Source organism: Dioscorea cayenensis, chromosome 7 (assembly GCF_009730915.1).
Source record: "Dioscorea cayenensis subsp. rotundata cultivar TDr96_F1 chromosome 7, TDr96_F1_v2_PseudoChromosome.rev07_lg8_w22 25.fasta, whole genome shotgun sequence".
Lineage (NCBI taxonomy): Eukaryota > Viridiplantae > Streptophyta > Magnoliopsida > Dioscoreales > Dioscoreaceae > Dioscorea > Dioscorea cayenensis.
Window position 1 is genome coordinate 28,378,116 of NC_052477.1, and position 26,786 is coordinate 28,404,901.

Here is a 26,786-nt window from a genome sequence, read left to right on the forward strand (position 1 = left end):
TAAGCACAAAATTTGACATCAGATTAGAACTGATCCTATGTTAAATATAATTAAAAATTTCAAATTTTAAAAAATTTTCATATTTAGCACATTGACACCAGATTAGAGCTAATCCTACGCTAAATATAATTAAAAACTTCAATTTTAAAAGGCTATTGGAGATGGCCTAAGCCAAATGTTTGCTCACTAAAGTCGGGTTTAATTTTTTGAATGCCAAGTCGGGTTTAATTTTTTGAATAATCACTAAAGTTTAGTAAAATTAGTAATTACAGTTTGCTCACCCAATTTTGATTTGTTTCTAAATAATCACTGAAGTTACTAAATTATTTCAAATGCCAATCACCCGAATGATTACCAGCTTCATTAGCTAACGTGGACACCGTGAAAAGTCCAATCAACATTTAGAAAACTGTGTCCACGTCAGCTAATGAAGCCTGAAATCATTCGGTGACTGGCATTTGAAATAATTAGTAACTCCAGTGATTATTTAGAAACAAATCAAAATTGGGTGAGCAAACTGTAATTTTACCAAACTTTAGTGATTATTCAAAAAAATTAAACCCGACTTGGCAAGCATGGGTTTTTTTTCAAGCCATGAAAGGGATTTTTACATACAAAAGAACTATAACTTAAAACCTAGGATAAAATTATAATTTTAAAAAAATTCCTCTTTATTTTGAAAACAGAGTACATTATGCTTATTTCTTGGGCCATTTAACCAAGTAGCCCCCCCTTTTTTTTTTTTATTAAACCAAATGACCCTAGGTCCATTTTAATTATCAAAATGACCCTAGGATCATCACATCGCCCATGTGGGTGATGTGATCTGCTGATTGGGCGCTGACTCAGCGCCCAGTCAGCACTAATGTGGTATTTTTAAATAAAAAATCTTGATTTTTTTCATTTTAACCCCTGAATTATTTTATAATCAATAAGTTGGGCATTTATTCTTGGGTTTTTAACTAAATTTTTTTAAAAAAATTTATTAAACTTTTAAAAATTTATTAAACTTTTTAAATAAATTTTTTTAAAAATATATAAATGTGTTTTTAATTTAAATCCCTTTATTTGTTTTTATAATTAACAAATTATCTTTTCTCTTTGATTATTTAACCCAAATTTTTATTTAATTATGTACTTTTTAATTTATTAAATAAATTAATTTTAAAGAATATATTTGAATATGAAAACACAAATTTTAAAAATTACGAAATCATCTTTTACAAACCCATATGCAGTTGTCCTTTCTGGGCGTATTCATGTTTCGGGTTCATCCGAGATGCATGTTCTATGGGTTGTAAAAAGATGATTTGTAATTTTAAAATTTGTGTTTTCATATTCAAATATATTCTTTAAAATTAATTTATTTAATAAATTAAAAAAGTACATAATTTTTTTTTGAATAAACATAATATTTAAAAATATCATTATAGGAAAATAAAAGACAAACACTATCCCTTAAAATCAAAATTACGTAATACTTTTAAACACTGCATTCAAATGTACTGACTGGTACACAAAGGTTATTTATTTATTACCATTATTATTAATAATTTTGCATTTTTCACTAGTCATCACGTGATTATCACGTGTCACCGGAACTATCGTCAGTCATCGTCTTTATCCGGGTGGAAACTACGGCGGCGAAGAGCCTCAAAGACTTTGGCGCTCTCATCGAAGATATGAGCCCTCCGATCATAATCCGACGGTTCACGCCCATCATCATGTCCCTCCATGGCCTCCCCCTCCAAGCTCTCCAGCTCCTCTTCCTTCTCTTCAATCCTTTCTTCCTCTTCACCCGAATCCGCTTCTCTTCTCGGATCTGGATCCGCTTGGGCAACTACCCGAATCCGCTTACTAGTATAATCATCAAGCTTGATGTTAATGATGGGCTTGATATCTAATCTGGGCCGTTGAGTTGACATCATCGAAGAAGCTTTAAGATCTAATCTGTGCCATTGGATGGGCATCATGGGACAAGCCCTTTGGAGTGATTGAAAAGAAGAAGAGATGGTTCCATGATCAAGAGAAACTCAAAAATGAGAAGGAAATGTAGATGAGAATGTTTGTTTCACTGGTTTTTATTTATTTATTGTTTGCCACGTGTTTGTAATAGTTGTGAACACGTGTGGTTAATGCCACGTCACAGGTATAGATAAATTTTTTTTTATCTATTTAATTTTCCGGTTTTAGATATTAAAAAACATAATTTTTTTTAAGAAATCCGCATGCAGTGCAATTGATATGTCTCGAGTTGAGAGACCAGTTTGAGTTTCTCAATTCCATTGCACTAATACTTCTCATTCTGTCTTTTAAGATTACATAATAAAAAAGTTTATTTTTAAATAATTATTTAAATCATTGTAATTAGTATTTTTTTTTTATATTTATCACTTTTGTAAATAAAAAAAAAAAAATTAAAAATTAAGAGTCAATCAGTTGCCACTTGCCACCGAACCCTGATTTTATTAAAAAATAATTTTCAGAAATTTTTAATTCTACTTTTTTAAAAAACAGGAATGACATCATAAACCCATTTTCTTAACCATTAAGTCTTATTATTTTTATTGAATAAATTTTCTTTTATTATTATTATTACGAGGATATGATATCATATGATATCATATTATCATATCATATCATTGGCACAGTTTGAATCAGAACCCGCCAAAATAGTAACAAACAAAACTAGCGCGGAAATAAATAAATAAATATCAGAAAAAGAAAAAAGAAAAAAAGACAAGAAAAACCTCATGATAATCAACGACATGGCACTGCACTTTCATGATCAGAACCCAGACTTTTTTCGAATCCCTGTCTGTTCCGAATCTCAAATGCACATCTCACGGTCCATATAAACTAACCGTTGCCACCGTCCCTTCAATTCAAAACTATTTCCCCCCTTTCTCTTTCTCTATGTCCCTCTCTGGAGGAATGGATTCTCCGGCGACCGGAACTCTGAGACCTCGCCGGAGACCCCTACAGCCTCTCAGCTCTCCGGCGAATCATTTGCCTACGGAGAAGATGTCGTCGATCCAGATCTCGAAGCAGATCGATGGCGATGCAGGCAAGGAGAACCACCCGGCGTTCTCTGGCCGGCTGGATGCGTCGCTGGCGGAGGAGCTCGGGGTTGCGCGGAGGAGAAGAGATAGGATCCGATTGGAAAGGGAGAGAACTGAGAGGATGCTTGGAGAGCGGGATTTGGTTCTTGAGAACGGGATGAGAGATTTGGTGATGAGAGGAGAAGAGCAGAGGAGGTTGGAGTTGGAGCTTCTGCGTCTCATTGGGATCAGTGATCTGGGGCTTCTTTCGGTGAGAAACATCTCAAATTTTTTTCTCTTTTTCCCTTTGATTGATGCGAGATTGGGGAAATTTGATGATTTGGGTGTTGGTTTTGGGGATTTCAGGGATCATCATCTCCAATTAGGTCTTTGAGAGAAAGGGAGGAAGAGAGGAGGAACAAGGATGCTGGTAGTGCATTGCAGGTAGGTAGGGTTTGGATCTTCTCTGATATTAGGGTCATAAATGTGCTCCTTTTTTGGTAATTAATGCAAGCATTTGTTCTGTTGTTGTGATCTTTATTGATTAATGTCAAAGATGTGCATTGGATTAATGACTTGCAAGGTGGAGAATTTTTGTTTCAGTGATTTATGTCTTGTTTAGTATGGAAACCATTTGAGTTTAAAGTTTTTTTTTTTGGATATATTAGATGGACAAATTGCTATTTTTTGTTATGCTCTTGTTTGAATTTATTTGTTTAATTATTTTACTTGGTCACTTAGATGAACAAATCAAAATTTTTGTTAAGTATTGATTGATTTTTTTCATTTGATCTCTTAGATTATCATATTACTGAATTTTCACTTGATCTCTTACATGCCAAATTGGCACTATGTGTTAGCTATGTTGAAATTTTTCACTTGGATTTTTTAGATGAGCAAATTACTATTTATTATTGAGCTGTGGTTGAATTTTCACCTGTTCTTGTAGATGAACAAATTACTGTTTGTGTTAACTATGGTTGATGACCAAATGACTGATTGTTATCAAGTTGGATTAAATATTAATCTGATCTCTTTGATGACCAAATTTAGTGACAATGAAAAACTTGACAGAAGGCATATATGTGAAAAAGTTAAGATTGGTTTATGTCATCAGATTTCTTAGATGGCCAAATTGCTAATTGTTTTTAACTTGTGATCAAATTTTACCTTGATTACCTTGATGATCAAATTAGTGACAATGAAAAAGTTGACAGAAAGGCATATATAGAAAAAGAAAAGTTAATATTGGTTCGTTTTATCAGCAAATCCAGCATTTTCACAAGTTTTCGCTAGTTGTAATTTAAGCGTGATAACTTGTCAGACTGAGCAAACAAAAATGTGATCTACTCTTGTCTGAATTGCAATCAACTGTGAATTACATATGTTATGTTTAATTCGAATGATGTAGTTGAATTCATTCATTGTCTCTTGATAAATTATTGCCTAACAACATGGATATTTATTAATTCACTGTGTTTCATGCCCTTCTCTTCTTCTCTTTTCATTAATTTTATCTCAATCAAACTCAAACATCGACGATGTTGCATAGTTATACATCTAACATGTTTGCCCCCCTATTTTATTAAACATAAATGTGATTTACTCTTGACTGAATTGCAATCAACTGTGAATTACATATGTTATATTTAATTCCAATGATGTAGTTGAATTCGTTCATTGTCTTTTGGTAAATTATTGTCTAACAGCATGGAAATTTATTAATTGACTGTGTTTTATGCCCTTCTTCCCTTCTTCTCTTTTCATTAATTTTATCTCAATCCAACTCAAACATCGACGATGTTGAATAGATATACATCTAACATGTTTGCCCTCCTATTTTAGGCAATTGAATTCGAGGATGAAGATAACAAGTTACAGGAGCTCTGTTCATCTGGTGAATCAGGAAAGATAAACTAGATTCAGTCTTCCTATTACCTCCATTGTTTTATTACTTCTTTTTCGTCGTATTAGTATAAGAGATTTCCTCAAAATCACATTCCAGGCATTCTTTTTCTCTTTTTTCTTTGAGGAGTGTATAGCTTGTGATCCCTACAAAAACTTGGTAAGCAAATTTAGTCTCATTTGCATGTGTGATCACATTGACAGGATCTATGAAAATTCAAATGAAGATTATTTGGTGCTAATTTGCATGCAAGTTCATTGTCAATACTTCTGTTCACTGCAACAGAATATCTTTTGAGAAAAAGTTCATGTTTTTTTTTGTATCTGAATAAATTTTTAATGTTTGTTTTTCATTAAATATATAAATTTGAGTTGATACATGGCATCTAATATTGTATATTTCATGCTTCTGTATTGTATGTAATGAATATTTTAAAGTTTTGAAATTTGAATATGTATATTAATTCTTTTTTTTTTAATAATGTAATGCATTTTACAAAATTGATATCCCAGCAAACAAAGTAAGTAAATAAGTAAGTAAGTAAGTAATAATAATAATAATAATAATAACAACAACATTAAGAGGGGAGGGGCACATCATTTAGGGGCATTAATAGATTTCAAATCTAAAGGACGTCCTATAGTACCAATGGACGTAGGGCACCCTATATTTCAAATTTAAAGACATTCTACGGTACCATTGGATTTAGATATTAAATCAGCACAATTTTTTGTATAAGTAATTCATAACCATTAGATATTGATCTAATGACTATCATCAAATATACTTAAAAACAATAACTCTGGGTAGATATGTAGTTGATGTTTACCCTAACAATAATTCTAATACTAATACTAATAATAATAATATAACAACAAGAACAATAATTATTATTTAGGAAAAAAATAACAACAATAACTATTATTAAATCAGAAGTTTATTTCTTTAAAACTTAAGTTTATATCTATAATAATAAAGCAAAAAGGGAAAACAAAATCTTATTTGAAATAAAATTTGTAAATATCCCATTTAAATTTTTTTTTTGGGAAGTAAAATAAAGATTAATTGATTAGATAAAATCTTAATTTTCTGCATGGTTTTTATGATAAATCTCTTTTATTATATGATGATACTATCATTCATTCATTTTTTTTAAAATTAATTAAATCTATTCAAATTAATACAAAAAAATAAATTAAAACCCTACTCATTTAACTCTATTTAATTTTATATGCTTACTCAGTGGGGATGGCAAAACCCGAAAACTGACTCGTGGTTTTTGACCCGATCCGCCAAAAATGAGGTGGCTTTGGGCGAGACGGGGCGGGTTTAGTTTTTCCATGCCCCGCCTCCCTAGCTATCAATTTAACTTATTATAAATATTATATAGTATAAGATTAAATGAATTTTTTTTTAAAATTTTCAATAAATTTCTTATGAGTTTGTTTTTATATGTATATATTCATACCTATGAGTTAGTCCGAATAGGGTTGGGTGGCTGGTTTATGAGAAAAAAAGGTGACGGGGCGGGAATGGTAAAGGCGTGTCCCACCTCCACCTGCCCCATTGCCATCCCTATTACTCATGAACTCTTTATAATTATTTTTTTAAAAAAATAAAAGCTTATATTTCTCTTCATGTCCCCATCTTTCAGAAATCACACTCCTAGAATTTATTGCCCCCTGACTTTAATGAATGCCCTCCCACTGCCACATTATTTACGGATTTTGCCACCACCAACCCTTAGTTATTGGATGATTAGATCTACCCTTTTTTGGGTATGTTTGCCATTTTATGGAGGTAGAACATGTGGCAGTTCATTAATTACAAAAATACCCCTATGTGTCTGGAAAATTTTCAAACGTACCACTGCTATTTAAATAGGATATTATGCTCCACATAAAAATAATGAAAAGCGTTTGATATTTTCTTTTTATTTTGTAAATAATCTTTTTGTGATTACATGAATTAAAGGTATTATTGATTATTAAAATTTGAGCTTTGGCATTATTCTTATATTTAAATCTGATAACTTCCTTTATTTTTATATTTGTTTTTACTTTTTACCATTATGTCTAATATGGTAGCCCAAGTTATAGATATAAAAATGCTGGTTTATGATTTTTCTATTTTAAAATCAATAATTTATTCAGTTATTTGTTTTTCTAATTTGGAATACACATTCTTCTCTTTTTTTTTTTTGACCGAAGAGCAAAAAGCTAAGAAAACGACAAATTAAGTTAAGTTTTGGCATGACTAAGTTAAATAAACTAACTTAATCAAGATTAACTGGATTGAAGTCTTCCAAATGAGGATGAGAGAATTGAGGCAGCATATTAATACAATTAAAGTAGATATGTTTTTATTATTTTTTCCCCAAATTTTTCTTACTTCTACTCATTTTTTTTTTTAATTTTTTTTTACAAATTAAAGACAAGTGCCTCTAAGTTAGAGACACATAGAACACTGCGCTCGATTTGTGTGATTTTGAAATTTGATTTTAATTTTTTTTTAAATAAACATCTTGTGCAAGAGATTCGAGGACAATAGACTAAGAGACCATTAATTTTTTCCTATTTTTTTCTTCTAAATAAATACATCTACGTGAAAAACAAGATTTTTTTAAAATATCTCTCTCGCAATTTTTTTTTAATAAAACTAACTTTAATAAATAAAAATTAATGTTATTTATAACGAGAGTTGATACTTTAGTTATTAACAATTAAAAAGAAACTGAAATTAGTTTCAAAGAATCTAAAAGAAACCAATCCTATTTTAATTAGTTTAATTAGTTTTTTTTAGATGAAATATAGACAAGCTATCTCAAGCCTGCACACATGTGCTTTCATCCCTGCCAGAGCTGAGTTGGAATTCATTTTTTAGTAAAAATACAAACACTATATATAAGGAGTTATGATGTCAATTAATTAAAAAATTGTCGGTTTTTATTATTTTTTTCAAAGTAATTTATGATATTTTTGAGTTATCATAAAAGAGTTTTATTGTTAATTAAAAAATTATCATAAATAATTATGAGTTAGAGAATGAGAACCTTAAAAATAAATAAAAAAATAAAAAAAAATACTTAGGTGAAAAAGAAAAAAAAAGAAAAAAAAAGAAGAGAGCCATAAGCATTTGGTATTGCCGACAATGCCAAACTAATGTTCCGGTATAATTATGCATTCATTTACAAAGCAAAGAAAAAGAAACAAGCACGCTTAATTAAGACATCCAAGATCCAACCAATAAAAATGTTCCACGTGTCACAAGTTAAGTGGGGCCAACCTGACACGTCTGCCAAAAATATAACTCAAGGGCATTTTCAGTAAATATAGAAAAAAGTGAAGGGCATTCTTGTCATAACAAATCAAGAACTACATAAGACCCCCTTCTCTCTCTACATTTTAGAGAGAGAGAGAGAGAGAGAGAAAGAGAGAATCGCGCTCGTCCATCCAGAGTCCTCGTCCTTCTCGTCGGCCTTCAACTCTCTCCTCTGCTCGCCTCGTCGCAGGAGAAGAGGGGAGAATCGAAGAGAGAGTTCGTCCCCCTTCTTCTCCTCGCCCTTGGCTCGTTGCTTTGATCTCAGGGTTATTGGAGGTTGGTGACTCGATCTTGGGCGCAGATCACCAGATCCGGCGCTGTTCCAGTTGGATCACACGCTGTTTGATTCTTGGGTTTTGATTTCTTGGAGGTAGCTGCATTCTTGCTGTTGTTTTAGGGATTGTTGATGCTTGTTTTTATATTTTGTTTGATGGTTTTGGGGGTTTGATTTTGTAGGGTTTCATGGACGCCTGATTTTTTCTTGAATTAGGGGAATTCAAGAAAAGAGGTGTTTGAAGTCTGGAAATCGGTGGAATTGTTGATCGGATCTGGTGATCCGGTCTTGGGTTTTTGAGTGGGGTTTGCCGTCTTCGGTTGAAGGTTATTTTATTTTATTTTATTTTATTTTTTTATAAATTCTGGAATATTTGAGAGTTTGGTGATTGAAATTTGGAATCTTCTGGTTAGTTTCGCGAAAGGATCGGTTGTTACGCGGGTAATTAAAGGGCTGGTTTCTGTTTGATGGGAAATTGTTCAGAAAAATCCGAATTTGAAAATCAGATTGGAGGGTAGGATTTTAAATTTTGATTGCATGCTTGGGAGCAGTGCTATGTGTTTTCCCCAACCTCGAATGCATTTGTCGGATGATAGTCTGTGATGTTGGTGCACATTCTGTTGGCTCCATCTTGACATTGCTGAGTCTTTTTATCGTCAGCGCCTCATTTGGCCTATTCCTGTCTGGTTCTTCCTATATTTCACCTGCATTTGTTTGCTATCGTCATAATTTTGTGAACAAAGTTGCAAAGACAGGGCCTTGCTGTACAGGTTAAGGGTACGATCTCGAAGCTATTCTAATTGGCAGGGTGGTAGTTGTTTTGGTAGTTTCTGAATGCTACCATAATAAAGAGAAGAGCTTGCATTTTGGGTGCCATGGAACTGCAGAGATTTGAATCATCTGTGGTACCGGAAAAATTCAACAAATCACAGCGAGCCCGACCCAAGAGCATGCAGTTTGATGAGCCATTCTCGGTTGATGGAGATCCTCCCAGATTGGTATACATCAATGATCCAAAAAAATCAAATGATAAGTATGAGTTCACTGGAAATGAGATTAGGACCAGTAAATATACTGTCATCACATTTCTGCCCAAGAATTTGTTCATTCAATTTCATCGGGTGGCATATGTGTATTTCTTGGTCATTGCTGCTCTGAATCAGCTTCCCCCACTTGCGGTTTTTGGGAGAACAGTCTCTCTTTTCCCCCTCCTTTTTGTGCTTTTTGTGACTGCTATTAAGGATGGTTATGAAGATTGGCGGAGGCACAGATCTGATCGGAATGAGAACAACCGAGAGGCGAAAGTTCTGCTATCAGGTGAGTTTCGATCAAAGAAGTGGAAGAAGATCTGTGTTGGGGAGGTAGTGAAAATACATGCGGACGAAAGTATTCCTTGTGATATAGTTTTGTTGGGGACCAGTGATCCTAACGGAATAGCATATATTCAGACAATGAACTTAGATGGTGAGTCAAATTTAAAGACCAGATACGCAAGGCAAGAAACAACATCGATGCTTTCTGAAGGGGGTTCATTTTCAGGATTGATTAGATGTGAGCAGCCCAATAGAAATGTTTATGAGTTCACAGCCAATATGGAATATAATGAAATGAAGATTCCGCTTGGACAGTCTAACATTGTATTGCGTGGCTGCCAGATTAAGAATACTGATTGGGTTGTTGGGGTTGTGGTTTATGCTGGTCAGGAAACAAAAGCAATGTTGAATAGTGCAGTCTCACCCTCCAAAAGGAGCAAACTTGAAAAGTTTATGAACAGGGAAACTATGTGGCTTTCAATCTTTCTGCTTTGTATGTGTGCAGTCGTGGCTGTAGGAATGGGAGTATGGCTTAGAGATCACAAAGCTAGGCTTGATACTCTTCCTTACTACCGTAAGAGATACTTTACAAATGGTCGCGATAACGGAAAAGCATACAAGTACTATGGTATTGCCATGGAGATATTTTTCTCATTTTTGAGCTCTATTATTGTGTTTCAGATAATGATACCCATATCCTTGTACATTACAATGGAGCTTGTTCGGTTGGGACAGTCATACTTTATGATTGAGGATAGACAGATGTATGACAGTAGCTCAGACTCAAGGTTTCAGTGCAGATCATTGAATATTAATGAGGATTTGGGTCAGATACGTTTTGTATTTTCAGATAAGACAGGTACACTGACAGAGAATAAGATGGAGTTTAGGAGGGCAAGTGTGTATGGGAAAGATTATGGAAGTTCCACTTCCATGAAGAAAGCAAGCTCTGCAGGTTTGGCTATTAAGTCTTCTGATAGTTGTCCACCATCATATTGTTTTGTTATTACCTTGTCTCTATAATCTCTGTTTATTATGTCTGAATTTATACTTGACAACATGATTATCATGTTGCACTTAATTTGCATCTATGCACATCACATTTTACAGGTAAGATGACCATAAAATTTTGACAGTTGAGTGATTAATTCCTGTGAATTTCAGATGCCTACTTTGCACTTGGTTTATATTCTTGAAATTTGATGCTGTATGATTTTTTATCTGATTATGTTTTTTGTCATCAGCTGTGAGTTATATCCAGAAGGGTCTAGCATTATATGTTCAACTCTTGTATTATTTCCTGGAAAATTAGTTGTTTCAGGATGACAAGTTGTGAACTTTGATTTATAAGTATTTTAGATAAAAAAAATTCCTTCATTCAAGATGAAGGTCATTTTATATGACCCTTCATTCAAGTCACAAACATGTTCTTTTCTAAAAACAACTGGTAAACATAGGAGTAGCACGATGTTAATGGATACAACAAGGCGAAAAAGTTCTCATGCTTGTATAGATAAAGTCATAATGTGATAGTTTGGTACAAGCATTTCTAAGTTGAAAAGCAACATGTGGGAGTGTAAAGGCGGACATGCTTCTTGTGTGAATTTATTGTTGTTAGAGTAGCTAATAGTTCCATGTTGGTTAATATGTAAAACATGGATTTAAATATATATAAGCTTGGGTTTGTCATCCTATCACCTTAAGCTTTTGGGTTAAATCAGACCATATAATATGTTTGGTTTGTATCTCACATAATGTCAAAGCTCTGTTTGCAATGTGTCTAGTTAAAATAGATTAGCATGTATCAAAGGAGTGTGTTAGAGTAACTAATAGTCCCATTTTAGTTAATTTGGAAAATAGTTGAATATATAAATATGTGTTTTTCCATCCTTTTGACTTAAGCTTTTGGGTTAAATTGGGTCCGGATAATATGTTTGATTTACATCTACCAGTTGTAATACCTACAATTTAGGCTATCTTAGTTGTTTCCGTTCAGGGTATTAATGCTATTGTTCAAATAGAACTTAACACAATGTTTCTTCTGTTTTATCTAGTGCATCAAAACATAAATTCTGCATCTATTTTAATAACCTGAATTTATGTTGGAATGATGTGCTTTTTGTTTTCTAGTTAGGTGAAACTTCATAATTTTTGTTATAATTGATGACTCAAAACTTCATGACATGAAAATCACTAGCAAAAGATATTTCTCAAAACAACTTATATTTGAAATTGGATCAAAATTTTTACAGAAATATGATGTTTTTGTCAATTTCATACAATAGCAAATCATTCAACTGTCAAATTTATTTGTTTGCATTATGTATTTCAAATCTATTAATTTGTTTGTTTTATTACATAGGAGTAGCAGGAGACCGGAGATGGAAACTGAAATCAGAAATCAATGTCGACCTTGAACTCATGGAAGTATTAGAAAGAGACTTGGTTGGAGAGGAGCGATTGGCAGCTCATGATTTTTTCCTTGCTTTGGCAGCCTGTAACACAGTCATTCCTATGGCTACCAGTAATTGTTCTGGTGACAATGTGCATGATGAGGTGGAAACAATTGACTATCAGGGTGAATCTCCTGATGAACAAGCTTTAGTTGCTGCAGCTTCTGCTCATGGTTATACTCTCCTTGAGCGGACATCTGGGCACATTGTCATTGATGTCCTTGGAGAGAAATTGAAGTAGGAAAAACCCCTTTTTTTTAGATTTAATTTATTTTTGTTGTAAGCTTTCTATCCTTGTGTTATTTTTTGCTGATTCTTTTTTTTTTTTTTACGTTTCCGAATTTAGGTTGGATGTATTGGGTCTCCATGAATTTGATAGTGTGCGAAAGAGAATGTCTGTTGTGATCAGATTTCCAAACAATTCTGTGAAGGTTCTTGTGAAGGGTGCTGATAGTTCAATGCTAACCATTTTAAACTCGGTGGATGCCCATGGAAATCTAGGGGCCATGCATGCCCAAATTAGACGAGAAACAGAAAATCATCTGAATGGTTATTCATCACAAGGCTTGCGCACTCTTGTTGTTGCTTCACGGGATCTTAATGGCCTAGAATTTGAGGAATGGCAAGAAAAGTATGAAGACGCCAGCACTTCATTGACTGATAGGTCAGCAAAACTCCGTCATGCAGCTGCTCTCATAGAGTGCAATTTAAATCTTCTTGGAGCTACTGGGATTGAAGACAAGTTGCAAGAGGGGGTGCCTGAGGCCATTGAATCCCTTAGACAAGCAGGAATAAAGGTTTGGGTTCTAACTGGAGACAAGCAAGAGACTGCAATTTCAATAGGCCTCTCATGCAAACTCCTGACAAAGAATATGCAGCAGATTATTATAAATGGTACTTCAGAGGATGAATGTAGGAGGCTTCTGGCTGACGCTAAGGCCAAATACGGAATAAAATTTGCCAGCTGTGGTAATACGGCTAATAAGGCCTTGAAGAAAAAGAAGTCGAATGATAATATTGTTGATGGTTGTGGGGACAAAAAGAATTCAAACATGTTGACAGCTAATAATCAATCCGAAGCTTTCACAAACGGTGGAATCAACTGTGAAATGCCTGAAAACCTTCCTGATAACGTTGTGGAGACAACAAATCCACTAGCACTTATAATTGATGGAAATAGTCTTGTTTACATTTTAGAGAAAGATCTTGAACCAGAGGTGAGAATCCTTTTTCGCTTAATTAAGATCTAATAAAAAGGAGGGTCTGTGTTGAGATCTTTATGTTTTCTTTTGAGCATATGAAAATTTTCTTCAGTTTAACCAGACTTCAGTTTTCCCATCTGAATTGATAGGTATTTGTACTTTTATCATGTTTGATAATCTTGAACTGATTTCACCACCATTCCTTTCTTCCCTTTTGCAGCTTTTTGATTTGGCAGTATCATGTCATGTTGTGCTTTGCTGCCGCGTTGCTCCTCTTCAAAAAGCTGGAATAGTTGATTTAATCAAAAGCAGGACAAATGATATGACTTTAGCCATTGGTGATGGTATGCTACTCAGACATTTATTTCTTGCTGGACTGATAATCCTCAGAGTATAAATCTTAGAGTGTTATGGTTGCAATATTATCTAAGTTGCTGATCTTCAAAGAAAACTTTTCCCAGGTTTTTGGTGATTGATTAAAAGCACAAATACTAAGTTGAATCACGTTGGAAGATACGTTGTTAAGTTAAGAAATTATGATGTGGGTGAAGAGTTTGTAATAGGGATATTTGTATTTGCTTATCCAAAATTAGGATATTGAGAATAGGGTCTTCAATATTTAACAAATTTTTTCTTAGCTTATATTATTTGGATTTTATGAATCTTTGAATCTTAGTTCTTTTTTCAGTATGCGCTTATCCAAAACTGGGATATGAGAAAAGGGTTCCAATATTTAACATATTTTTCTTTAGGTTATGTTATTTGGATTTTATGAATCTTTGAAGGTTAGTTATTCTTCTTTTTCTGCGTTCTTCTTTTTCTTTTGTGGGGTGGCCGGGTGGGTATAGAAATCCTTGTATCCAGGTCTTGAATGCTATATTTTACAAATACCCATGTTGAAACTAAGCTGAATAGAATCATAACCAAATTCTATTGACAAGGTGGGAGCCTCTCCCGAGTCAATGTCTACTGTTAATCACAATAATTAGAAGAAGATTTAAATTTTGTAATGCTATAAAAATGCATTAACTGACATTTCTTTTGAGTGACTTAATTATGGTTTTCCATATTTATTTATTTGTATTGAAGAGAATTAAAAGATATGAGCACGATGTGCTTGAGGAGAAATTTGCATGCTTTTGTACTTTTGAGTTTTGAGCACCCTGAAGAACTTCTAACTTTTCTAGCGAGTAGAACCTTTCTTTTCTTGTCTGTCCCTTGTCTTGCTCTAAGGGAAAAAAAGCAGAACTTTTACTGCTTCTAATGTCATTCCTTTACTGTTACAGTTTTTATTCCAGTTGTAGATTTTGGTGAATAACAGTGAGAGATTTGCAACTTGCTTTAATCTCCTAACATCTTCTGCAGGGGCAAATGATGTTTCAATGATCCAGATGGCACATGTAGGTGTTGGAATATGTGGTCAAGAAGGCCGTCAAGCAGTGATGGCATCAGATTTTGCTATGGGGCAGTTTCGTTTCCTGAAAAGATTGCTCCTTGTGCATGGACACTGGAATTACCAGCGCGTTGGCCATTTGGTTCTGTACAACTTCTATCGAAATGCTGTTTTTGTGCTAATGTTGTTCTGGTAGGCCTATTCATTTTGTCATCATTTCTGTGGATTCTTTGTTTACTAGGATTCTCAGTTTATTTAATAATCAGCTTTGCTGTTATTGTAATTTTGCTTCATGTTCCTGGATCTAAAAAAGTACGTAGGAAGTGAGATCACTAGCCACCTAGATGTACTTCCTTGTGATTTAGATATAATGTTTCAGACACAAGATATTATAGAACATTGGCGATGAGTATTTTTAGAATCATCTACAAAAACTATCAGATAAACAAACAAAATATGGTCTGAAATCAAAAGTAGTGATTTATCCGTGGAAAATGCATATATATTGATAATTCATTTTTTTAGGACAAGTTATTGTTGTAAATCTTTTCTGGGTTAATCTGCATCAAGGTACTCTTTAACTCATTTGATCTTTAAATTTTCAGTGCATCTCTCAGAATTTTCACTAGCTTCTTTTATTAGAGAATTAATGAGTTGTTACTTGGTGCTGCTCCCTTGAGCCTTTTCTTGTCATACATGCAAATCTAGTGCATTGTGCTACACTGAATTTAGCCATGATAATTTTTTTTCTATCATCATATGCATCACACAGGTCATTAGACAATACATTTATATCTGAGATGCTAAACTTCTTATTTGATGGCTATATAAATGTCTATATATATATATATATATATATATATATATATATATGGCATGTGGCTCGGTTTCCTTTCAACTGATTGAAAACAAATTCTCTGTGTATTTGAACTGGAAAATGAAAAAGAAAGCAAGAGGAGCTGCTTTATAACTCAAAATTGTCCACTTTACACGTATTTATTATTTCATTTAAAGCTTAAACGCTAGATATAGCCTCGTGTTCTTTCAACTGCTTACATGCAAATCTAGTGCATTGTGCTACACTGAATTTAGCCATGATAATTTTTTTTCTATCATCATATGCATCACACAGGTCATTAGACAATACATTTATATCTGAGATGCTAAACTTCTTATTTGATGGCTATATAAATGTCTATATATATATATATATATGGCATGTGGCTCGGTTTCCTTTCAACTGATTGAAAACAAATTCTCTGTGTATTTGAACTGGAAAATGAAAAAGAAAGCAAGAGGAGCTGCTTTATAACTCAAAATTGTCCACTTTACACGTATTTATTATTTTATTTAAAGCTTAAACGCTAGATATAGCCTCGTGTTCTTTCAACTGCTTAGTAGCATTTATCAAACTCCTAACACCAAGTCTTTTAGAGAAGATTGAGATACATGTTCTTATGGAAACATTTTATTTTATAGTTTAGGGTGCATTCTGATTTAGACTTCTTATTTTCTTACCACCTCTTAATGCAGGTATGTTTTATGTACTGCATTTTCCACAACTTCTGCTTTAACAGATTGGAGTAGTGTACTCTATTCTGTTATTTATACATCTGTACCGACAATAGTGGTTGGTGTTCTGGATAAGGATTTGAGTGATAAAACTCTTCTCCAGTATCCCAAACTTTATGGAGCCGGACACAGACAAGAGAGCTACAATTTAACGCTATTCTGGATCATGATGCTTGATACTTTGTGGCAGAGTCTTGTTCTTTTCTATGTTCCTGTTATCACCTATAGCAACACTTCAATTGACATATGGAGTTTGGGAAGTTTATGGACGATTGCTGTAGTCATGCTGGTGACAGTTCACTTAGCAATGGACATCCAGCGCTGGGTATTTGTAACTCACATTGCACTGTGGGGGTCCATTATCATTACATACCTGTTAATGGTTGTAATTGATTCCATACCTGTTTTTCCCAATTACTGGTAAGAATGCTGTTTATTTTGTTAGCTATTGCATATGTTTTATTTTTGGCTGCATTGTAACATTAGATATTTTGGCAGGACAATATACCATTTGGTTACTTCAAGGACGTACTGGCTTACAATTGTACTCATAATTGTTATTGCATTGCTTCCCCGCTTTCTTTACAAAGTTTTCCAGCAGGTTTTTCGGCCTTCTGATATTCAAATAGCTAGAGAAGCAGAAATTTTCAGAAAACCTGCTAACCCTCTCAGCACAAGATCTGATCAAGACTCATGCTAACAAGTTTGCAACAATAATGAAAGGTTCAATTTAAATGTTGAGTCCCTGACACATTGTATAGCTTCCCCATGGATCTCATTATTACCAATACTTCGGTAAGTATGATATTTTATTTCTTTTATTTCATTATGCTGTTGCTTTACCAAAAAACATGCATGACGTATCACACTTACTGTATGAATTTCTCATTATTGTGCAATCTGCATTTTTTTCTTTTGTCTGTTTGCATTATGTTCTTTCAATGATCTTACCTTCAACTTTTTGCTTCACCTGCTGGTTCCAATGCACTTTCAATGTTCTTGCAACAAACAGTTGTATTGGATTATCAGTAATTGATTTTTTGTATTCTTAGATTTGTCATTTGTGCCTCCATTATTCCATGAAGTAGGAATTTCTAGTAATGCACTAATCTGTGACTCCACATTAAGTAGCTACTTGAAATTGTGTGGTTGGCATAGGAAGTGGAGTTCCAGGGAGGGCACAAGGAAAAGCTAATGTGAAGTTAGGTATAGCAGGCAGACATTCTTAGATTGTTGAAGACAAAATGATTTTCTGTCAATTGACTGTAATTGTGCATAACAAGGCATCCTTCAATGCTGTGATCAGACATCCAATGGACATTTTTTGTGCATGAAGGACAACTTCTAAGTTGATGCAATATCCCAATTTGTCTCCCATTTATTAAAGCCTCTCAATAGTTTCATTTCAACCTGGATTTTTGGATGAAATGATTAATTTTTCAAAAAAATCATCTTGAAAGATAATATTGAAGGTTGCATCAATTTCATGTTCACCACCACCTTTGTTGTTAAAATCTTTGAAGAACTTCCAAAATTTGTGGCTATTATAGGCTGACTAATTCAAACAGAAGTACATAACACTGTTTTATGCTCATTATTAGCGGTCGTCTTGCAGCATCCTGGACAACAGCTATGACTGTAGTGTTTGCTCATCAACTTTCAACCACGGCTGATACATTGAATGTTCTATCTGAACAAAATCAAGTAATATTAGGCCATGGTGTTTGCAATATGTTCAATAAATTGTGAATAATGTTCATTATAATCAAATATTGAAGAAATCTAATGTTATTTATGAGTATCAGGAAAGTGTGTCTGTTGAACTGGATTTTATCAAATTACGAAATTAAGTTTTAAAATTCTAAAAGCTGCCCTCTACCAATTACGTAAGCCTGTTCTCACCTGTATATGAATCATTCATGTTCTCTTGCTGTTTTACTTGTGTCGGAGGTACTTCTAAGCTATTCTTTTCTTCTGATCTCCTGTGATGTTAACTGGTTACAGGAACTCTACATTAGTTCCAGTAATGACTTTGTTTCTCAAATTTCAGAAGATTCACCCAGATTTATGCATCGTGGTGTGCTGATTGGTAGCAAAAGTGCGAGATACGAGATCCATGGAGGAAGTGAGTTAGCTTGAAGCTTAAGAGATTAAGGGTTACTCGGCGTAGCAATAGTTGCGGGGGCTTGTGTTGTGAGATATGGTGACGATACACGGTGTGTTGATCCAAAGAAAAGAGGATATACCCTGCATTTGGTTTGGAATGACCCGAAGCAGTTTGGAAGCGTTTGGAACTAGGACGGCTAAAGATAAGAGTACATAGTTGTGAAAAATATACACGGTCTGTTTTCGTTCTTTTTTTCCGTATTCTTTTTTCCTTTCTAGTGTAAACCTTTGAGGCAATCAATGTACCTCAAAGTTCAATGGCGGAAAATGGTGTTCAAGTCCTACACGCGTGTTGTTTTTTTTCTGAGCCTGTTCCTTTCTAAGCTCTCCAAGTCATGGTCTTTTTCTACATGAACTACACTTGCAAACCCATGTGTTCAGTAATTCAATAAAATTGGTGTAAATATGATGCCTTAAGTTGAACTAGTGTACTGTAAACAACACATACAAGTTTGTCTATGTACTAATTGCATTCTTCACTGGTGCAACAAGCAGTGGTCATCACCTGACACCTTGCCGGTTAAAATTTCGTATTTTACAAGAGACGAGAAACCAAGTAGACATCAAACACCCTAATAGCCATTTATTGATTTGGTATGATACAAAGCCGATAGTTTGTCCGATCACCACTAAGTGTATACATGGATCTTTTTCAACACAGGTTGCACTGACTGTTCAAGTTAAAAGTGATCAAAACTACAGAAAATATGGTCCCTTCCATCATAAAGAGTTAAATATATCTCATCATACAGTACACTTTACAAGAGAAGGTAGTTGTATCTTTGGTACTGAAATTATCAGAACTTCCACCATTTTCATTCACTTCAGTAGTGCAAGTGGGCAATCCACCTGTTTTGCAGATAAGATGTTGTTAGTATAGTACATACCATAATTTGCCTACGAAGAATTGAAACCAGTAGGAATACGAATACGTTCCACAATAATAAATGTCATATTTCATTCATCACAAACAAGATATTATCACAAGCCACTACAAAATTATCCCACCAACAAATTTGTTCTCTCTAACAACCTGGATCAAAAAAAGACATTTTTCCATTAAATATAAACAGGAATGATGATGATTTACTTATAAAATATTGTTGGGGAGAATCACAGCTGAAGGTTAAGAAGACCTGAGCACTTGTAGGGAGAGATTAGGCAACATGGCAAAAATACAGTAATTTTTATAGTAAATAAATCAATGCATATACAAGGAAAAAACTGCTAGTTATGAAGAAAATGAAAGTCATTAAAGACATAAAGACTAATTAAGCAATATACGAAGTTTTTATATATGCAAAAGCATTCATGAAAATTACAAATGACATAATAGTTTCAAAAGCAGGATATGAATAAGGAAATCTTTAAGTTCCATGCGTGTATTTGCAAGGTTAAAATATTTCCTTGCAAATATAAATCTGTCCCAATAAATTGGTCAAGGCAGTTGCTACCCACACAAATAGCTAAATTTGGAGGCATGAGTAGTACTGAAAATGAGCAGATGAACTATCTGATAACTGTAATTGCTTTTAAAAAATAATCAAAAAAGATGATCAGTTACCTGAAAAACAGGATTTCACTCTTGGTAAATTTAATTGTGAACTTTAAAAACACATCAGTTCTACATTTCCCAGGTAACATTTTACTTTTGTATACACAAAACAACAGATGCAAGAACATACCAACATCAGCATAATACAGATAGTCTCCCTCAGGACATGACATCTGCTACTCGCGTTTATCCTCCTCAAGGTCATCACCTAATCCAAATACATGATCTGTGGTTTTCCGTTCCTTTCTTTCGAGCTTACTCATGATATCTCCTGTTGTCTTCACACCACTGCCAGTGAGTGGAACTCCCTCTTCATCAAAGTCATCAGTTGTATCTTCTGAATATGCATATCTATGAAGAAGTAGGAAAAGCAACAACTTTACATAAGATGCGCATAACATGTTTATTCAGTAAATAATATAGAGGAAATATTTCTGAATTATTTTACTTTGATCAAGCACTGACTGTTGTTTGTGTAAGGAGCTGACATCCAAAAGTTTGATCCCCACTTAAGTGTGGGCAGTAATTGACATTATAACATCAGGATATGAAATAAAGAATGCTTAACAAGGAAGACTAGATGCCTTGGGATTAATCTATATACGTTATAAAGAATTGTGGATTAATGGCAATGCTGCATCTAATAAAAGCAAAATGTTATTGGTAGCCACGACCAGGCAGATAGCCTGATGACAAAAAGGAAGCTAAGATGTGTCTTATAAAAAATGCCTGAAGCAAATGCTGACAAAAAATAACCAACTCCAATGGAAAACACATGGTTCCACATAGGCAACATTGAAGTTCAAATTGCACTATTCCAGGCAAGAAAGACTCCCTCTAAGTCCCTGCTACTTGGGTATTATATCTAGGAGAAGCTCTTGTAAAATGAAAACCAAGATGGGCATCTGAATGAAAGGAAATTGTAAAATTAAAAACTGTTGGTGAAGACATGAATAAAAAAAGAAATCCACCTGCAACATACTTTAGAGAAAAATGGTGGTGAGCTATTATAGGAAAGCATGTTACAAAATGCATGCAGAAGAAATCCATGGAAAGCAGGTCAAGAATCTGAAACTTATCCCCATATTTCGACCAAAAAAAAAAAGGATTACAAACAGAAGTGGAAGTAAACAAATATGAACAAAATTATGTACATAAAAGTTGAACAAATAATTTTTTCAGTAACTTTCAAGATAAGACACTAATCTTATGGTCACATATTCATTTCAAACTGACAAAAAATAAACAGAGCGAAGTGAAGTGAAGAGGTTGAATTTTACAGTTAGCAATTTAAATATATATATATATATAAAAATGCAGCGCATATACGCACGAAGAAGCTACCTGGTTGGGTTTTGGGAGGGAGCCCAGAGGATGCAGATAACCACAAGAAGTATATATGCCGAAGCATTCCAAAAGGCAGGTATGATCCAAGCCCATTGCCAAAGTTCACTCAAGGGATCAGTTGCATTGAAATACAACTGCATTGACACAATCACAATTTATTCTTCATTGATGATACAATAGAATTACTAAAAATTCTATACCCTTAAATGTTTTTGATAAAAAAAAAAACATTATTAACCAGCATCATCAATGAACTTGCGAGAGAAAATGCTTAACAAAACATGATATTTCTCTAAGTTCAAAAAATTTTGATGTTAAGTGCCAAACAGCACCTTTGAACTTGGACAACCATCTAACAAGGCAAAGCTAGTTATTTATATGCATGCACTTATGTATGAGAGCTAAGAAAGGTTAGATGTACAACAATAAAAACAATCATTAAAACTCATACATTTCAATTGTTCTTTCTAAATTGTGATGTGGTCTATCAAATTTCCAGGGCACTCTTTTGCTAATTCTGCAGTCCTAAACTGACTAATTATGATGGTTTCCCAAAATTACAGGTACAGTAAAAAAGAATGCTACCTCATAACCAATCCAAGCAACAGAAAGAAGCACAGACACAGCCAATGCATTGGTGAACTTCCGATATAGGTCAAGTTTGGCCACACTTCTTCGCAACTGAAGTGAACCAAAGAGAGAATTAGTTCAATAATAAAAGACAAAAATAGGTGCGAAACTTAAAGTAAAGAACCCCATAAAAACAGTGACTGAATGAAACCATCATTTCATGAAAATAAGAATATCAATAAATCGAGCTCCTTCAATTGAGTATCCAAAACACCTCTGAGGTGGATTACCAATTAACTTACCAGTAATTGTGAAATGCAGACAAAAAAATGAAAAAGTTAGATCATGAACAATGTCTGCATTAAAAAGTCTTCAGCTAGCTACAAAACATAAACATTTGTTACTCGAGAATAATACTAAAACTATAGCTACTTGGCAGCGTGCTGGTTTCCAAAAAAGTATTTTTCCACTTAGAAGATAAGCCACAAGTCATGATGTATTAAATAGCTAGAAGACGTGCATAAATGAAATTGCCAATTTATGGTCAAAGAACAGACACTGTAAGACAATCCCACAACAAAAGGTTGCTGACTGAATGTGCATCCAAATGTTCCGCCTTGTAATATCCAGGTAATAGAACACAGTATAACATACACCAAATCATAAAATAAGAATAAAACAATTAAGATAAGTAAATTGACTTCCGAAATTCGAACAAATAAATCTTTGAATGATTAAGAAGACTACCTGGAGTTTTTCTAGTGTTTTTGATAGCGAAGAAAATATCCAGAGAATAAAGCATGCATCTAGAAGAGCAACTGGCAACACCAGGAATAGCCTTTTTTTACCAGTAAAATCATTGACATTACCCAAATGTTCAACCAATTCAAGTGCCTCTGAAGCAATAAAATAGACCACACCAAGAATAGCAACCTTGGACGATACCCCACCCAATGTTGGCCGGACAACGCCAAAACCCATTGATACCACTAAAAGGAGAAGGCGAGATAAAGTTTTTTTGACAGCAGTAAAAGTCACAGCCCATAGTGTAATAGCAATTGGCCGGGTCCCAGTAGAATTAAAGTTTGCATATTCAAAGTACCAGAAAGCCATTTCACACATGCCTAGAGCAATCACAGCTGTAATATGGTAGTGAAGCTGCAAGATATCTTTCCAGTATCGTACAAACTTCAGAAACCATATGAGGCCAAGCATAAGATATGCCAAAGACATAAAACCATAGAATGTCATCATTGGCGCCATCTTTCCTGGCAGATAACCATCTGGATTCCTCCAAACAGTCCTCCCTTTAATTGTTGTGCCTTTTAGTAGTGGGTCACAATACATAAAATAAAGATAATACATCCCAGTTTTGTTTATATAAACAGTTTTGGTTTCCATAGTAGCTTCTTCATCTGTCCCCTCAAAAAAGGTCTGAATACGTACTGGCCAATCTTGATAATCAGAACTTTTCTTAATAATTACCTCCCCAGCTTCACAAATCTTTTTATCACGAAGTTCAGGCGTACAGCATATAAGCTCAGAATTGAAATATGTACCACCTATCCTCTCACGATCTCGAACTTCCACTACTATGGCTTCCACTAATCCTGTATTTCGTTGCATGGCATGATATCGAGATGTTGATTCCTTTGGCCTTTTAAAGACAACAGATTCAAACCTGAAAAGGACATGACAGATAAAAAGACCTCAGCATACAGTTTGCGTTATTTAAGGCGCTATTTAGTTGTTGTTGGGATAAGATGAAATAAGAGTTTAGAATTTGAATTTGCATGAAGCATGGAAGGAAGAATTTTTATCCCAACTTAGCGTAAGGCTTGACCAAAGCAAGTAATTTTCAATTTAGACTGTATTAAGCGAATAAATGATTAATGAATTTTTCAGTGCTGATTTGTGATATATGAATCTAATTTGGGGCTGTCAAATGAACCCAGATATTCCTGAACTTTTTCGAGTTTAGCTTGAGTATTGGTTCACTAAAGCACATAAATATATATATATATATATATATATTAGTAATTTATTAGCAACTTAAACTAAAATTAATGAATAAAAAAATTACCATGGGTCTTAATATAACTTTTTTTTTAATATGCCGCTATCCAAAATGGAGATGAGATCCAAATTGAATCTAACCCTCAGGCTCATTTGCCTTGAACCTTTGTCCATCTTGACTTACCGCCAGATGTCAAGCTTGGCTCCTCATCTTCAAATAAGCTCGAGTTCAGCTTAGCTCACTCAAGCTGAGCTTGATAACACATTCAGTGTAATCAATCATGTTATAGAAAGAAGGCTTACTTTAGTCTATGCCAATTCCAGGTATTCCATTTGGTTGTCTCTTCTAGAATTATTTGGGGTAACTAGTTAACCAAACATAACAGAACTTTCAAAGAAGGAAAGAACTATTTCAAGAATACTAATTCCAGAAAAGTTCCTCAATTCCGCATTAGATCACATCAAATTTACTCTTGATGTCCCTGTAAAAAGATTTACATGATACAAGAAATGGACCATCAACTCTCCTAACAAAGATGTCAAATAACTCATCCTCAGATGCTTTCCAGCTACTCTTAAGCCCAAAGAAGCAAGTATTATTGAAGTCCACAAAACATTTTGCTTGATGAGATTTTCGACAATTACATGAAAGAAAGAGTTCGCACATTACTTTATTATAAACAAAAAGAAATGAAATTCAATAAAGATAAATATAAAAGGGATTAAAATGTTTTTTCAATGTTGTTTGACTTCATATGAAATAGAAAATATAAAAATGGGTGATATGCAAACAGAAGCTGCTCTGTTATTGATCATAAGCAACTATCAAAAGCACAAGCCATAAACATTCCTGGAATGAAGCAAAATTAGGAAAGGGCAACTTGAGGAAAATGCAAATTTTCTCACTTGCTCATCTGTTTGGTGCAAAGTAATTATCTCTTTCACCATTGAACAAGATAAAATGCTGCAAAACCCAAAGAGCTGTTAAAAACTAACACGCACAAGATCTTCTTGGTCCTCATTCCCTGCTAACATTTTTTTTTTTTCTTATGTTCTTCTTTCTGATGAATGAGTTGCACAACATGGTAGCCCTTAAGCAATAATGATCCAGCACTGCCAGACAAAGAAATTTGCATACTGGGTGTTTTCCATCCAGTTCTCGGTTTCATGCCCTTCTTAAATTCCTAATTTCTGAAAACCCTCAAGAAGGAACAGAACAAAATGATACAACCAAAATTTATCCTACCAATTATTTAGCTGGATTTTCCTCTACCATAAACAAGACAATAAATTCCAAGACTTTCATAAGATTTTTATCCTACCAATTATTTAGCTGGATTTTCCTCTAACATAAACAAGACAATAAATTCCAAGGCTTTCAGAGAACACACATATTACAAGTCATCCATCATCCTCTAAATCCAACATTTAAACACATTTTCAATCAAAAAAGTATTACTTTTGTATTTCCAAGCCCGACTCCCCTCAAATGGTAAACTGATTCCAACTAATGCCTTTCCCAAAGCAAACCGGTGATCAAGAAGATGTACCTAAATCTTCTACCAAGCCACATAAGGCGATAGTCAACTGGCCAGATCTCTTGCAATCAGGCTAATAGTTTAAAAGCTTCGATTTTCACTCAAAATAACTATCATTCACTACGATCCCCAAAAGATTAACACAATAACACAGACCCATAAATCCCTCCATCGTTCAAAAGCAACCAGAATCTCCTACACCTCAATCCAACACTCCCAAAATTCTATATTAAAGAAACGATTCCCACATCCTACCGAAATGCAGCTAAATCAAGAACAAGAAAAGGAGAGATCGCTGACCTGATGAATGAAGTGCGATTGCCACCAGAAGCGGCTGCGTAGAGACCCTCACTACCACCATGGAAGAAGAAGGAGTTGTTCCGAGGGGTGAAAGCACCATTGAAGTACTCATGGATCGAAGCTTGAGTTCCCGACGGGCAGCTGAGGAGAAGGAGAAACCCTAAGTAAAGGCCATGGATCAATCGATTCCTCTCTCTGGGAAGCATCGGAACACTGTGGTTGGCTCTGAGCTTGGTTTCTTGATCACCGGATTCGCTAGGGTTTCGATCGAATGGAAGAGAAACAAGAAAGACTGAAGAGAACAAAAGAAAACGGATTGATGGCCAACTGTCTTCTTGAAAAGCCCACAGCTTCATTTTTCGTATTTATTTATTTATTTATTTAATTTATTTATTTATTTTTGATAAATGTAGATAAATGAATTTTGTGAACGATGAAATATCAACACTGTTATTGTCGGAGAAAGACTAAATGGTCTATAGTTATATTTTGTTGTACATTAAAAATTATGATTATTAAATTAAAAAATAAATTGAATTTATTAAATTTTAAACTTTTAAAAAATAAAATTTATTAAAAGACTATGAAGATTGATTTTTCTTTCATTTTGAACTTTTTATGAAACAAATATGATTAAGTGTGATTGAGTCGAGATTTTTTTTTCAACTAATTAATTAATGACAGTTGAATAGTCTAATGTTAATAATTTGATGAAAAATGTCCGATTTCTCCGTCAAAGACATTGACAATAATTTTTTATAAAAAATTGGGAAATTTAAAAAAAAAAACTTGTGGTTCCGGTTTAAAAAGAATCGAGGT

General features: G+C 34.0%; 4 protein-coding genes across 6 annotated transcripts; 2 read left to right on the forward strand and 2 right to left on the reverse strand.

Annotated features, from left to right (window-relative positions):
- Positions 1-1,463: 1,463 nt before the first annotated feature.
- On the reverse strand, positions 1,464-2,038 carry LOC120265933. The gene has a single exon (XM_039273886.1). It carries the CDS (start codon positions 1,971-1,973, stop codon positions 1,608-1,610), a length of 366 nt encoding a protein of 121 aa, XP_039129820.1. The 5' UTR covers positions 1,974-2,038; the 3' UTR covers positions 1,464-1,607.
- Positions 2,039-2,903: 865 nt separating this feature from the next.
- Positions 2,904-5,188, forward strand: LOC120265590. Of its 2 annotated transcripts, none has more exons than XM_039273532.1 (3): positions 2,904-3,312; positions 3,408-3,489; positions 4,887-5,188. In XM_039273532.1, the coding sequence occupies exons 1-3, from the start codon at positions 2,917-2,919 to the stop codon at positions 4,892-4,894; spliced, it is 486 nt and encodes a 161-aa protein (XP_039129466.1). In that variant the 5' UTR covers positions 2,904-2,916; the 3' UTR covers positions 4,895-5,188. The 2 variants fall into 2 exon arrangements, with proteins under 2 accessions (XP_039129466.1, XP_039129465.1); XM_039273531.1 differs by having other exon boundaries at positions 3,408-3,485.
- Positions 5,189-8,359: 3,171 nt separating this feature from the next.
- On the forward strand, positions 8,360-19,061 carry LOC120264608 (phospholipid-transporting ATPase 1-like). Of its 2 annotated transcripts, none has more exons than XM_039272427.1 (10): positions 8,360-8,638; positions 8,725-8,868; positions 8,956-10,810; positions 12,218-12,545; positions 12,655-13,525; positions 13,731-13,854; positions 14,876-15,095; positions 16,437-16,895; positions 16,974-17,270; positions 18,480-19,061. In XM_039272427.1, exons 3-9 carry the CDS (start codon positions 9,418-9,420, stop codon positions 17,173-17,175), a joined length of 3,597 nt encoding a protein of 1,198 aa, XP_039128361.1. In that variant the 5' UTR covers positions 8,360-8,638; positions 8,725-8,868; positions 8,956-9,417; the 3' UTR covers positions 17,176-17,270; positions 18,480-19,061. The 2 variants fall into 2 exon arrangements, with proteins under 2 accessions (XP_039128361.1, XP_039128360.1); XM_039272426.1 differs by having other exon boundaries at positions 18,526-19,061.
- A 137-nt stretch (positions 19,062-19,198) lies between these two features.
- On the reverse strand, positions 19,199-26,305 carry LOC120264609 (transmembrane protein 87B). The gene is made up of 6 exons (XM_039272429.1): positions 25,968-26,305; positions 22,861-23,794; positions 22,129-22,224; positions 21,541-21,677; positions 20,327-20,547; positions 19,199-19,490 (listed from the first exon to the last, which is right to left on the reverse strand). The coding sequence occupies exons 1-5, from the start codon at positions 26,171-26,173 to the stop codon at positions 20,373-20,375; spliced, it is 1,548 nt and encodes a 515-aa protein (XP_039128363.1). The 5' UTR covers positions 26,174-26,305; the 3' UTR covers positions 19,199-19,490; positions 20,327-20,372.
- Between the last annotated feature and the right edge of the window lie 481 nt (positions 26,306-26,786).